Source organism: Hirundo rustica, chromosome 4 (genome assembly GCF_015227805.2).
Source record: "Hirundo rustica isolate bHirRus1 chromosome 4, bHirRus1.pri.v3, whole genome shotgun sequence".
Classification (NCBI taxonomy): Eukaryota; Metazoa; Chordata; class Aves; order Passeriformes; family Hirundinidae; genus Hirundo; species Hirundo rustica.
This window is the reverse complement of record NC_053453.1, coordinates 66630959-66641801: the sequence shown is the minus strand read 5'-3', so window position 1 is coordinate 66641801 and position 10843 is coordinate 66630959. Positions and strand designations below refer to the sequence as shown.

General features: G+C 42.6%; 1 protein-coding gene across 4 annotated transcripts in view; it reads left to right on the top strand.

Annotated features, from left to right (window-relative positions):
- Positions 1 to 328: 328 nt before the first annotated feature.
- BMAL2 (basic helix-loop-helix ARNT like 2) overlaps positions 329 to 10843 on the top strand; it is a 31942-nt gene continuing 21427 nt past the window's right edge. For 3 of the 4 annotated variants that reach the window (XR_005700475.1, XM_040061713.1, XM_040061712.1), the window contains exons 1-3: positions 329 to 450; positions 8551 to 8698; positions 9920 to 9961. Coding sequence is in view for 3 of the 4 variants with exons in the window: in XM_040061713.1 (XP_039917647.1) it covers positions 390 to 450; positions 8551 to 8698; positions 9920 to 9961 (251 nt within the window). In the remaining variant the exon portion in view is untranslated. Of the gene's footprint in view, positions 461 to 8550; positions 8699 to 9919; positions 9962 to 10843 lie in introns of all 4 variants that reach the window. The other variant, XM_040061715.2, reaches the window with a different exon arrangement.

Here is a 10843-nt window from a genome sequence, read left to right as displayed (position 1 = left end):
CGCGGTGGGGCCGCTGCACGCCGGGGATCGAACCCGCTCTGCAGGGGCACCGTGAGGGGCCGCGGTGGGGCCGCTGCACGCCGGGGATCGAACCCGCTCTGCAGGGGCACGGTGAGGGGCCGCGGTGGGGCCGCTGCACGCCGGGGATCGAACCCGCTCTGCAGGGGCACCGTGAGGGGCCGCGGCGGGGCCGCCATCGCCGCACATCTCGCGAGAGGCGGCGCGGCCCCGGGGCGGGAACATGGCGGGGCGGGGGCGCTGAGGGGGCTGGCCGGGCAGCCCGCGGTCCCTCCCCGGCGCCGGCGGCTCCTCCTCGGCTCACCTCAGCTCACCCCCTGCATGCCGGCGGTGCCGGGGGCGCTGTGGAGCGGGGCACGGGGCCGCCCGCCATGGCCGAAGCAGGAGCGGGAAGCGCCGAGGGCGCCGAGGAAGAGCGGCGGGCGGCGGAAGGTGGGAGCGGGTCCGTCCCAGGAGCGGGCGGTGGGTGCCCCGTCCCCCTCTCTCCTCCCGCGCGTTGCTCCGTGCGTGGGGGACGATGGCGGGTGCCGTGTGTGGGGTGTGTCTGCCCGTCTGTTTGTGTCTGTGTGTCTGCCTGTCTGTTTCTGTCTGTCCGTCTGTCCGCCCGCCTCGGTGATGTGGCACGGGCGGGTGTTGTTGCGGGGCTGGTGCCCGTGGGGCACTGCCGCCTTTCCGTGAGGGCGCTCAGGGCTGCTCCTGTGCCCGGTGCCGCTCCGGGGCCGCTCGGGTTTATGTCTTAATTCCTGCTGGGAGCTCCTCGCTCGCTGCTCCCGCTCAGCGGAGTTCAGTGCAGGTACCTGGAGCGCCCACACGGAAACACAGAATCACGGCATGGGGTTTGGAAGAGACCTCTGGAGAGGGTCCAGTCCACACCCCTGCCCAGGCAGGGTCACCTGCAGCAGGTGACACAGGAGCGTGTCCAGGTGGTGTTGGAATGTCCCCGGAGAGGGAGACTCCAGGCCCTCCCTGGGCAGCTGTTCCAGGGCTCTGCCACCCTCAGTGTACAGAAGCTTTTCCTCTCACTGAGGTGGAACTACTTGTGTTTAGTTTGTCCATTGCTCCTTGTCCTGTCACTCAGTGAAAAGAGCCTGACCCCGTCCTTTTGGCATCGCCTGTGTAATGGTCACTGTGTGCTGTATTGCTGTGACAGATGTGTCGCCATACTGATGCGATGTGTACTAAAAATCGGGTTTGGTTTATTTTTTTTTAACTTAGTTTGTAGTTCACTGTTTCTGGTGCACGTGTAGCCTCGCTTTCCTAAAGCTCTAGTATGATTTGATTTTGGTAGGTAAACATAATTTAGTATTTTAGGTATAGTGACTCTGGCTTTTCTATCTCTCTGTGTGTGTGCCCACGCTTGTATGGCGATCAAGGTTTGATCTTTCCGTGGTTTTAATCCTAAGTTTCTGGTACTAAATCAAGGCTGGTTGTAAACCACCAGCTGCTGCTCGTGTTCCTGCTTGGAAACGAGTAGGGTGCTTCCCCTCGCCGAGGAGAAGGGAGTGTTTTGCACGGGGTGTGTGGAAACAGAAATGGTCCAATCCCTCCTGAGCCATCACTGCGCTTCTGTGTAGTTAGCACCAATTCTTCTAGGTTTAGTAGTTGTTTTCTAAATGCCTCTTGGGTTAAGTGTGTTTTAATGTACGTGGGGATCCTGGTTGTCTCAAATCCTTGGCATGTTTCTGTCTGTGCTGCTTGATTGTTTAAATACTGTTGTAAAATTTTGTGGGAAATAATGTAGTGTTTGAAAACAAAGCGTTGTTGTGGGTTTGTGGGTTTTTTGGTGTTTTTTTTTTTGTAGTGTTTTTGTAGTTTGCTAAACTGTGCTTAAAACTTACGTTTTTGGGGGTTTTTTTCTATATCATGCATATACTGAAAGGAGAGAATATCATCAAAATGAAGAAACCTCCAAATACACAGGTGTTTTCCATTTACAAGTGGATTTAGGAAATCAGTGAACCATAGGCTTTCATGTTTTATTGTGGGATGAACCCCCATCCCTGTTTTCTTCTGCTGCCTGTGTTTATACCTGTTCTTTTAGTGGATTTTAAAGAAACAAGTTTTGGGTTTCTTTGTTTTTAAGACAAAAGTATCTTATTTGTTTGTGAGACAGGCCACACTAAAGTTACCTGCCTAATAGTTTTTAGCTTGTTTTAATTTTACTTGAATGTACGCCTTGTTGGTACATTTGCACATTATGAAAAACAAACTCTAAACTGGACAGTTCCCATCCAAGAAACAAATTCGTTGTAAGAAGGAATAATTTGGTGGGTGATTTTGGAAGCAAATCATTGTGAACTTTTGAAAATTCCCTGTTTGGACTGCAGGGCCAGCTGAAAACCTGGAAGTTCTGCAGCTGACTTGGTAGGACTCAGCATTTTGCAATCATACGATTCTGAAATGTACAAGAAAACAACTCTCCACCATTCCTCCAGGAGTATATAATTGGAGAGGATTTGTGAGCTGGTTTTTTTGGTTGGTTGGTTGGTTTTTGTTTTTGTTTTCAGAAATGAACTATGATATATGAGACTCCCGATTCCTATCAGTGCTTTCTACCTGGTGAGAACATGAAAGTGCCTGGGAAAGCAGAGTATCCTTTGCAGGCCGTGGGGAGGATCTTTCCATTAGCTGGTTCCTCCCTTATTTTACTTTTTAATACACTAAGAGCTTTGGCCAAATATTTCGTGTTTGAAATCTGTTAAGTAAATGTGTCATTTAACTGGTAAGTTGTTGATTCTTGACTACTTCTCTTCCAGGTGATGAAAACAAGTAAAAATAGAAGCCAAGAGTAATCAGTTGCCTGTGTTATTTGATTTAAATGTCTTTAATTCAGAATGTTTTAATTTTTCCTTTTTTCATTTTGTGAGATTAAAACCAAATCCAATGTTCTTAACATAGAAGTGTTTATTTTCTGGATAGTGTTGTTCATAAGATGGTTTCATTACTGGATTCTCTGTATCTTGCTCCTGCATTACACATGCTCATAAAATTTGGGTAAAGAATAAGCTGCTTTAATCCATACATTTCTACTCTTTTCAGAATTTCATTCCAAAGATTGTCATCCCACCTTTCAATATGAGGTACTGTAGGCAATGGTCTTGATGCCAGACTTGCTGTAAGTAGTCTGAAGATGCTTTTCATGACCTATTTTAAAGGTCTAAAATAAAAGAATTCAGAGAAATATTTAGTACAACTCTCAGCTATGTGTAGAAAATGTGGGGTTTTTTGTTTTATAGGTGTTCAGATGTGCAGGACATTAAACTGACATCACAGCACCTGTAACTTTCTTTCTCATGCACTACTGCAGAGTGTAGGCTGTGTGTGTCATTTTCATGCTCTCTAATGAATATCTGCAGCAAGAATTCATTAAAATAAACTAAAATTCTAGAAGAGTAACTCCATAGTAAAATAAAACAATTTACATGGCATGGAGTTATTTGCGTCTGCCAGTGTGAAGCCATTGCCCCTTGTCCTGTCACTCCAGGCCCTTGCCAAGAGTCTCTCTCCATCTTTCCTGTGGGCTCCCTTCAGGCACTGCAAGGCCACAGTGAGGTCACCCCAAAGCCTTCTCCTCTCCAGGCTGAACCATCCCAATTCCCTCAGCCTTTCCTCCCAGCAGAGCTGCTCCACCTCATCTTAAAAAAAAAAAAACCAAAAAAAACAAACCACAAAAAACCAAAAACAAAACAACAAACAAACAAACAAACAAAAACAGAAAAAAAACCCCAAAACAAGAACAAAAACCAACCAAACAAAAAACCCCAAAAACCCCAAAACACATGTGACAGAAGTTTACAATGTAAAAGGAGCTGCTCTGGCTGGGCAGCACAACCCTCAGGTGCCACTTCCTGCTCGCTTCTACCAGAGTTTGGAGTTCTTTAAACTTGGCAAAGCTCAGATTCCTAGCTGAACGGTTCTGTGCATGCCAGGTACATACCTTTGGAAAATGCACATTTTATAGTCTGAATTCAAAGCAGCCTCTTTCTTCTCCTTTACTTTGAGAGAGTTTCAAAATAGGAAGCTGGATTAAAAGTTCCTTATTTTTGGAAAGGTTGTGCCAGTGTTAACACATGATTAATTTAGTTAGCTGCAGAGCTGCCACATTTCTCCAAGTCTCACTTATTCCCAGACTATGGAACGTGTCACCATAGGCCTTATAAATGTACTTCTTCAATGATATTTTATTTCAAGCCCATTTTACTGTAATATCTTGGTAGCTGAATTTGGATGTTCTTTTTTAAACTGGCTCAATGAGGGCTGACTGACAGCTCTATTAATTAATTTTTTTATTAATACTACATGACTTGTATCTTCCTACTGTTTTTTGGAGTGCTAATTTGTATCCTGCAAACCGAGACAGAAAAGCTAACCTTGCTAGGGGTGAGTGGTCTTGAGCTAGAGCATAATCAGGCCAAAATTTGGAAGGTCTGTCTTGGGCTTGAACTTGTTGCACAGGATGCAAACAGGTGCTGTCTGTGGCTGTTGCATTTTAAGAATTGTGTGGTATTTCTGTACTTGGGGTGGGTTTAATCTCACTTATCTTTAGATGTCCAAATCTTAGGCAGTTCCTTTGGTCCCTGTGTGATTACTAACTAGAGATAGGCACTAGAGATAGGCTGTCTCTCATCTAACCAACTGTAGGAATCTATTTTAGATTGAGATGAATCACCCTAGAACTGTTTTATTTCATCTAGCCAAATGTAGGAATCTATTCTGGGGAGAGATGAATCACCCTAGAAATGTCTTCCTCCATCCAAGAGGGACCAGAACCGCTACTTCAGATGTGGACATCGTTATTGGTTCAGCTGAGTCTCCCTTTTTATGGCTGGAGGAGTTTGGCCATAAACCTTATCTAAAAGCTTGTGTTTGCTTAGGAATTGAAAACCTTAAAACTGTTGGTAGAGAAAACTGCTCAGGAATGTGGCATGGGATTAGAAAATATTATTGTCAGTAATTGGAAAAATGTGGAGTCTCCCAAGCCTTGTTTCTCAGTGCATTGCATGGGATTTGTCACAGCAACTTTGCTGACACAGAAATGTGGCTGATTCTGTTTGTCTTTATATCTCCCCCCAAGCAGCAGTTTTGTGCAGCTCCTTTGCAGTTGTTCCCTTCTTTTCCAACCCTTTGGGGACTCTTGATTATTATTTCTTTTCCATGTAGAAAACCACAAGAATAGGGGATGCTCTTGTTATGAGAAATATATATTGATAACCATCCCTTAAATATTTTGTTTGCCCAAATATGAGAGACACTAAAATTAGCACCAAGCTAACAGTTTTTTCGTTTCTGATACACTTACTGGGAAGGAACTATTTTCCATATGTATTTGTACTGTCTGCATGGTCTTTGCTTTTTCACAGAGGGAAAGATTCCAGTGGGGGAGTTCCTGTACTATTCTTGTTATTTTCATCTGTCCCAATGTGCATAATATGCTTAAAAATATTTTTGATTTTTAATATTGACAAGCACATAGGCTTAATGCTGAGAGTCAGACATAGATTATAGTAGACATGTATTTGAGGAACTGTTCACTTGACATTAAAATCTGGTTATCAGTATTCCAGGGCATTAGTAATGGAATGAACAATAATAAAAACATAATTTCTCAGCTGAAATTTTATTTGGCTTGCAAACCAGACTAGTGTAAGTAAGAGCCTTGAGGGTGGTAAAACAAAACACCTCTAGTTAAATTAAACTGTTTTGAGTAATTTTAGAATTTACTAGTGATTTTGGTTTTATAGAAACATCAACTTGTAATAAAGATCTTTCTGGATATTATTTTTCATGAAGCAAGTGTGCTATGAGATTAGGAATGATTTCATTTTGCTTCATGTGTGTTTAGAGGTATGAGAGCATTCATAGGAAATGCAGGTATAAGAAATTCAACCAGGTGCACAAATGACAGGTAAAAATCCAATGTTTTCCTATCATAGAAGCCCACCCTGGGTGTTGGTGTACATTCTAGACCGTTCTCTTTGTGAACCCAAAGATTGTTAAATCCTTTATCCAACTCTCCCAAAGTGGTGTAGCCAGAGAGGGAAAGAAATCTTTCATCACAGCCTACACAGGGTTGGGACACTCTCCAGGGAGGGAGTGAGCACCCTGGAATCACCCACTATCACAGTGATGGCTGCTATGGAGCCCTCAGAGATATTTTCCATCCCCTTTCCTGGCTTCTCAAAGCTGCTTTGGCTTTAGGAGCTGTTTCTGCCCACTTCTTGCTCAGTGAGTGATTGGTATTAAAAAGATTTGCTCTCTTCTGTTAAACTCCTCATGATCGCTGTTCTGCTGTGCTTGGTTGTTCTGAAGCTTTAAATTTATTTCTCTATTTGTTTTCTTTTGTGTTATTGAAGGGGGTTTGGGTTTGGTTCATGGTTTAAAATGTATATATATATATATATATATAAAGAATATAAATATATAAAGAATATAAGCTGCATGCTGAGCATGTCAGAGATCAGTACAGATTCTTAAACTTGTATTTTTGTCCAAGATCAGCCACCCATGTTACTGGAATTTAGTTTGTCCCGGGGATAGTGGCAAGGATTCAATTTATCACCTAATAATTGTAGTGCAGAAGTTCTTAATAGGTCACTGTTACTGGTAATCTGAAGATATTTTGTTTTCTCAGTTAAGAATAACGAAAATAGGTGTTGTTAGTAAGGGCAGAAGACATAAGTGCACTATTCAGAATTTGTTGCTTGGGTATGAGGGAAAAAACGAGTTGTTTAATGATATTGAAGATAAATTGGAAAACCTGTAAAAGAGGCCTTGGATTTTGTTCCTTTAAAGGGAAGTGTTTGGAAAGCAGGCTGGCCATCTGTGTGCAGAGCAGTATTTAGGTCAGTGGGTCTGTGCTGTCCTGCTTTGTTCCAGGACGAAAGGATCAGTTGTGCTGAAGGCATTCTGGTCTTGGAACCATGTAGGTTGCTGTTTAGTAAGTATTCTTTTATAAATATTCATCAAGGCTGATTATACTTCAACATCTTAATCAGGAATTATATGCTGCTGTGACCTGGGTGAATTAAACCTGCTCCTTTTAAATAAACAGTTCCTTTGGATCCATCAGCGTTTTTTGTTTGTTTTGGGATTGTGTTAATAACAGAAATATAAAATGAGACTTCTGGGGAGGCTCATCATAAAAATATTTGAGACATCTACCACTGTCTTATATAAATACTTTTAGTATTTATCATGTAATTTCTTTTAATATATTTCTAACATCCCTAATTTGAATGTGATGTGTATTTGAAATAACTAGATTTTCTTGGATGTCACAGATGTCCAGAGGTTGTCACTTATTTGTCAAGTATTTGTTGATTCTTTGTTTCCACCTCTTTTTTTGAAACCTCCTTTGTGACTTAATGAGTTAAAGAGCTTTCTAAAATAAAACAGGGGCTGACTTTGTGTTGTCTGATTTGATAGAGAGAGGCTTAGTGGAAGACCAGGCAAGCTGTTGTTGGAGTATTAGCCTATTTTCATTTAACTCTCCAGAGCTGTATTCCATCACCAAATAAAAACCTAGAAGGTAATTTTTCTGGTGTGAGATGTGTTTACATCTAAGAGGGAAAAAATATCTCTTGTATAATTGATTTTTGCACATTTCTACATTTTTGCAAACAGCACAGATGAAAAAAAAAAGAGAGAAAGCTCACAAGAAAGTGTCCAGTTTTACTTCTTGCTGGATTTTCAAAGTAATCCTCTTGGTTTTTGCTCCCTGCTAAGAAGCAGGAGATGCTCACTTCCTTAAATGACATCTCTTCACCTCTCATCTGTCCTTAGTGGCACATGAAGCCTCAAGGAGTTCCTGCATTTGCTGAAACAGTTAATTCTGGCTCTTTGCCTGAACATCAGCTGTGAGATGCTTTGTGAAAGCTGTGTTGAGACAGAAGAACAGCGTAATAATAGTGCTTATGTTCCTCCAGACTGTTCTCCTTTCCCAGGAGGTTGCTAGGATTCCTTTGGCTTGTGACTTCTCTTCTGTCCTTCCCAGAAACAACAGTTTTCCTTAAGAGGAGAATTGTGAAGGGAACTTGACAAGTTTTTGAGGCTCTTCCAACTTTCATGGCAGATGTTCTGTGTAATTGTGGATTTTATGTCAGGAGTATGATTATAGCAAACTTCCATTTTTTGGATATCCTACTTGATTAAAAAAAACCCCCATAGTTTGCAATGTATTTTTAATTTTTCTTTCGTTTGAGCCACAGTATTTTGATCTGCTGAGAAGCGGCACAGCCGGTGATTTTGCAGCAGGATGTCTGAGGTGTTGGGGGATTTAAGTGCAAAGGTTGCGTGAGGGGAGAGCTGTTTTCTCCCGCCTTGCTGTGTGTTGTACGGGGCTGGCGAGATCATTGCAGCGCTGTGGGAAAGGTGCTGCACTCTTTGCTGGACTTGGCTTGTGGCAGTGGAGCCGTGGCTTTCTGTGTCAGGCACAGCAGCCACACACAGACAGCTTTTTGTTCCAGTGAGGATCAGAATGGATCGGAGCGATGCAGCTCTGGCTGGCCACTGAGCCTTTATTGTCGCTGACAGATAAGTTCTCGGCGGATGGGAGCCCGTGCGTGTCCTGTGGAGTGCCCAGCCTCATGAATCCGGTCACTAAACCTGCCAGCGCCGCTTCCTTCAACGCTGCCGCGCCTGACATTCCAAGGAAACGCAAGGGAAGCGATTCTGATAGCCAGTGAGTGAATCAAATCTCCGTGTCTCAACCTGACTCTGAGACATTCGTCTGTTATTTATGCTACGTGGTCTCTGTCTTTCCTTTTCCTCTTCCTTCCTCCGTTCTAATCCTCTTTCCTTTGTTTATTACCGTTACATTTACAATGTCTTCCAAATGTATTCTTTGATAGTTTCCAATTATTAAAAATAAAAAAATTAATCCTTAAATCCAAGGGATATATGTAGGATTCTGTAATGCTGTTTCCTGCTCTGAAGTGTCTGGATGTGTCTCTAATGCTGAAATTTCAATCCTAAATTTTAGGGTTTTTTTCCTCCTCCTTTGCCCGCTAGTAAAGGCAAATTCTTAAGTTGCTTGAAACCTCCCAGGCACATACTAGAATTTCACCTGCAAGCCTGAAACGAGATTACTGATTAAGTTGTTTGATCTAGAATTGCTGCTTCAGTGACCAGAGCAGCCATTTCCTTAAATGTGGAGACAGACCTGTGACCTAAAAATGGGGACTGTCCTCTTGTAGTGCTCAGTCTTTTTAAGTGGGTCATACTTGACTGCTGAGGTGGCACCATCAACTGTTTTATCCTGTTCTGTAACTGCCAAACAGATGCCATTCAACCAAAAAAGTGATCTTTTCAGAGATGTGTAAATCAGGCAGGCAAGGCACTACAAATGTCTCCAAACTAGTGTGGAAAATCCGTGTTTAAAAAGGTGGAGAATAGGGGATTTATATGTATTTGTGATTATTAAGGCAATTCTCTTTAATCACTGCTTCTTCCATATGTAGTCCACTGGTCTACAGAGTGTAGCTGTACGTGGGTGTTGATGTAAATGTCAACTTGGAGATCATGATCAAGTGTATGATGTGGGTAACTGAAAACTCCAGCAATATGTTAGTTTCTGGGGAAAGAAAGTGTCTCCATTCTTTTTCCGTAGCACTTGTTGATTTTTACCTGTTCAGTAGAAGTGTTGGTTCCACAGTAATTGTTCCCTGAAGTTTGGATCTCTCTGGTAAAAAAAAAAAAATGTCCAAGTTGAAAAATTAATTGAAAAAGTACTGGCTTATAAGAAGTAGTAATTAGGTTCTAAGACTTCTAATGATCCTGCTGAAAATAACCAATCAAGTGGAGTTACTGTTGAAATTTTTCTGTGGCTGGTTTTTTTGGGTCTATCAGTCGTCTCACTGTGCTTCAAACTCCACTTTGCTTACTGTGTAACCTGTTTCTGCAGGGATGTTTCTGCAGTTGAAGTTGATGGTGATCTTCAGAAAAGGTACTTTTTATAAATGAATCTGTTTCTGTTTTGAGTTCTGTGAACTTGTCGCACTTTGCTGTTTGGCTGGATGAGCTGTGGGCTTCCTTGAGGTGTGCTTCGTTCCAGGGCATGTGTGTACAGCACAAGGTGATAAACATCCAGCCAAGGAACGGGATGGACAGATCCATCCAGTGTTAAGGATTCCTGATAGTTCTTTCTAAGATGAGGCTCTGGTTCCAGCTTTACCACACTTCTTAGTATTGAAGTTTAGAATGGGAAGGAGTGAAAAGAGGACTTAGGGAGGCAAAGGAAAGCTCTCATATTCTTCTAAGACTGCTGAATGTAAGCTTTATTGTTTTAAGCTTTTAAAGTGCTTTTTAAATCAGAACTGTAATAACTGTGTTAAAATAATGCTGTTACAAGGTGGCTATGCAGCGTAAGCAAACCCTTTGTGGAACAGATGTGCCAGGACGGTTGTTAATTACATGATTACTTTGTTGCATTTTCTTTTTCTGTATCTGAACGCCTTACTCGAATAATATTTGTTGGTAAGTAGCCATGCAGTGTTTTTATAGAATACACTGTTTCACTTGGAAAGGGCCTGCCGTGATCATCCAGTCCAACAGCCTGAGCACTTCAGGGCTGACCAAAGGTTAAGGCATGTTGTAAAGGGCATTGTCCAAATGCCTCTTAAACACTGACAGGCCTGGGACATTGACCACCTTTCTAGCAAACCTGTTCCAGTGTTTCCCCATCTTCTTGGTACAGAAATGCTTCCTAATGTCCAGTCTAGACCTCCCCTGCACAGCTTTAAACCATTCCCTTGTGTCCTGTCCTTGGATACCTGGGAGAAGAGCTCAGCACCTCTCTGTGCACTTCCCCTCCTCAGGAAGCTGCAGA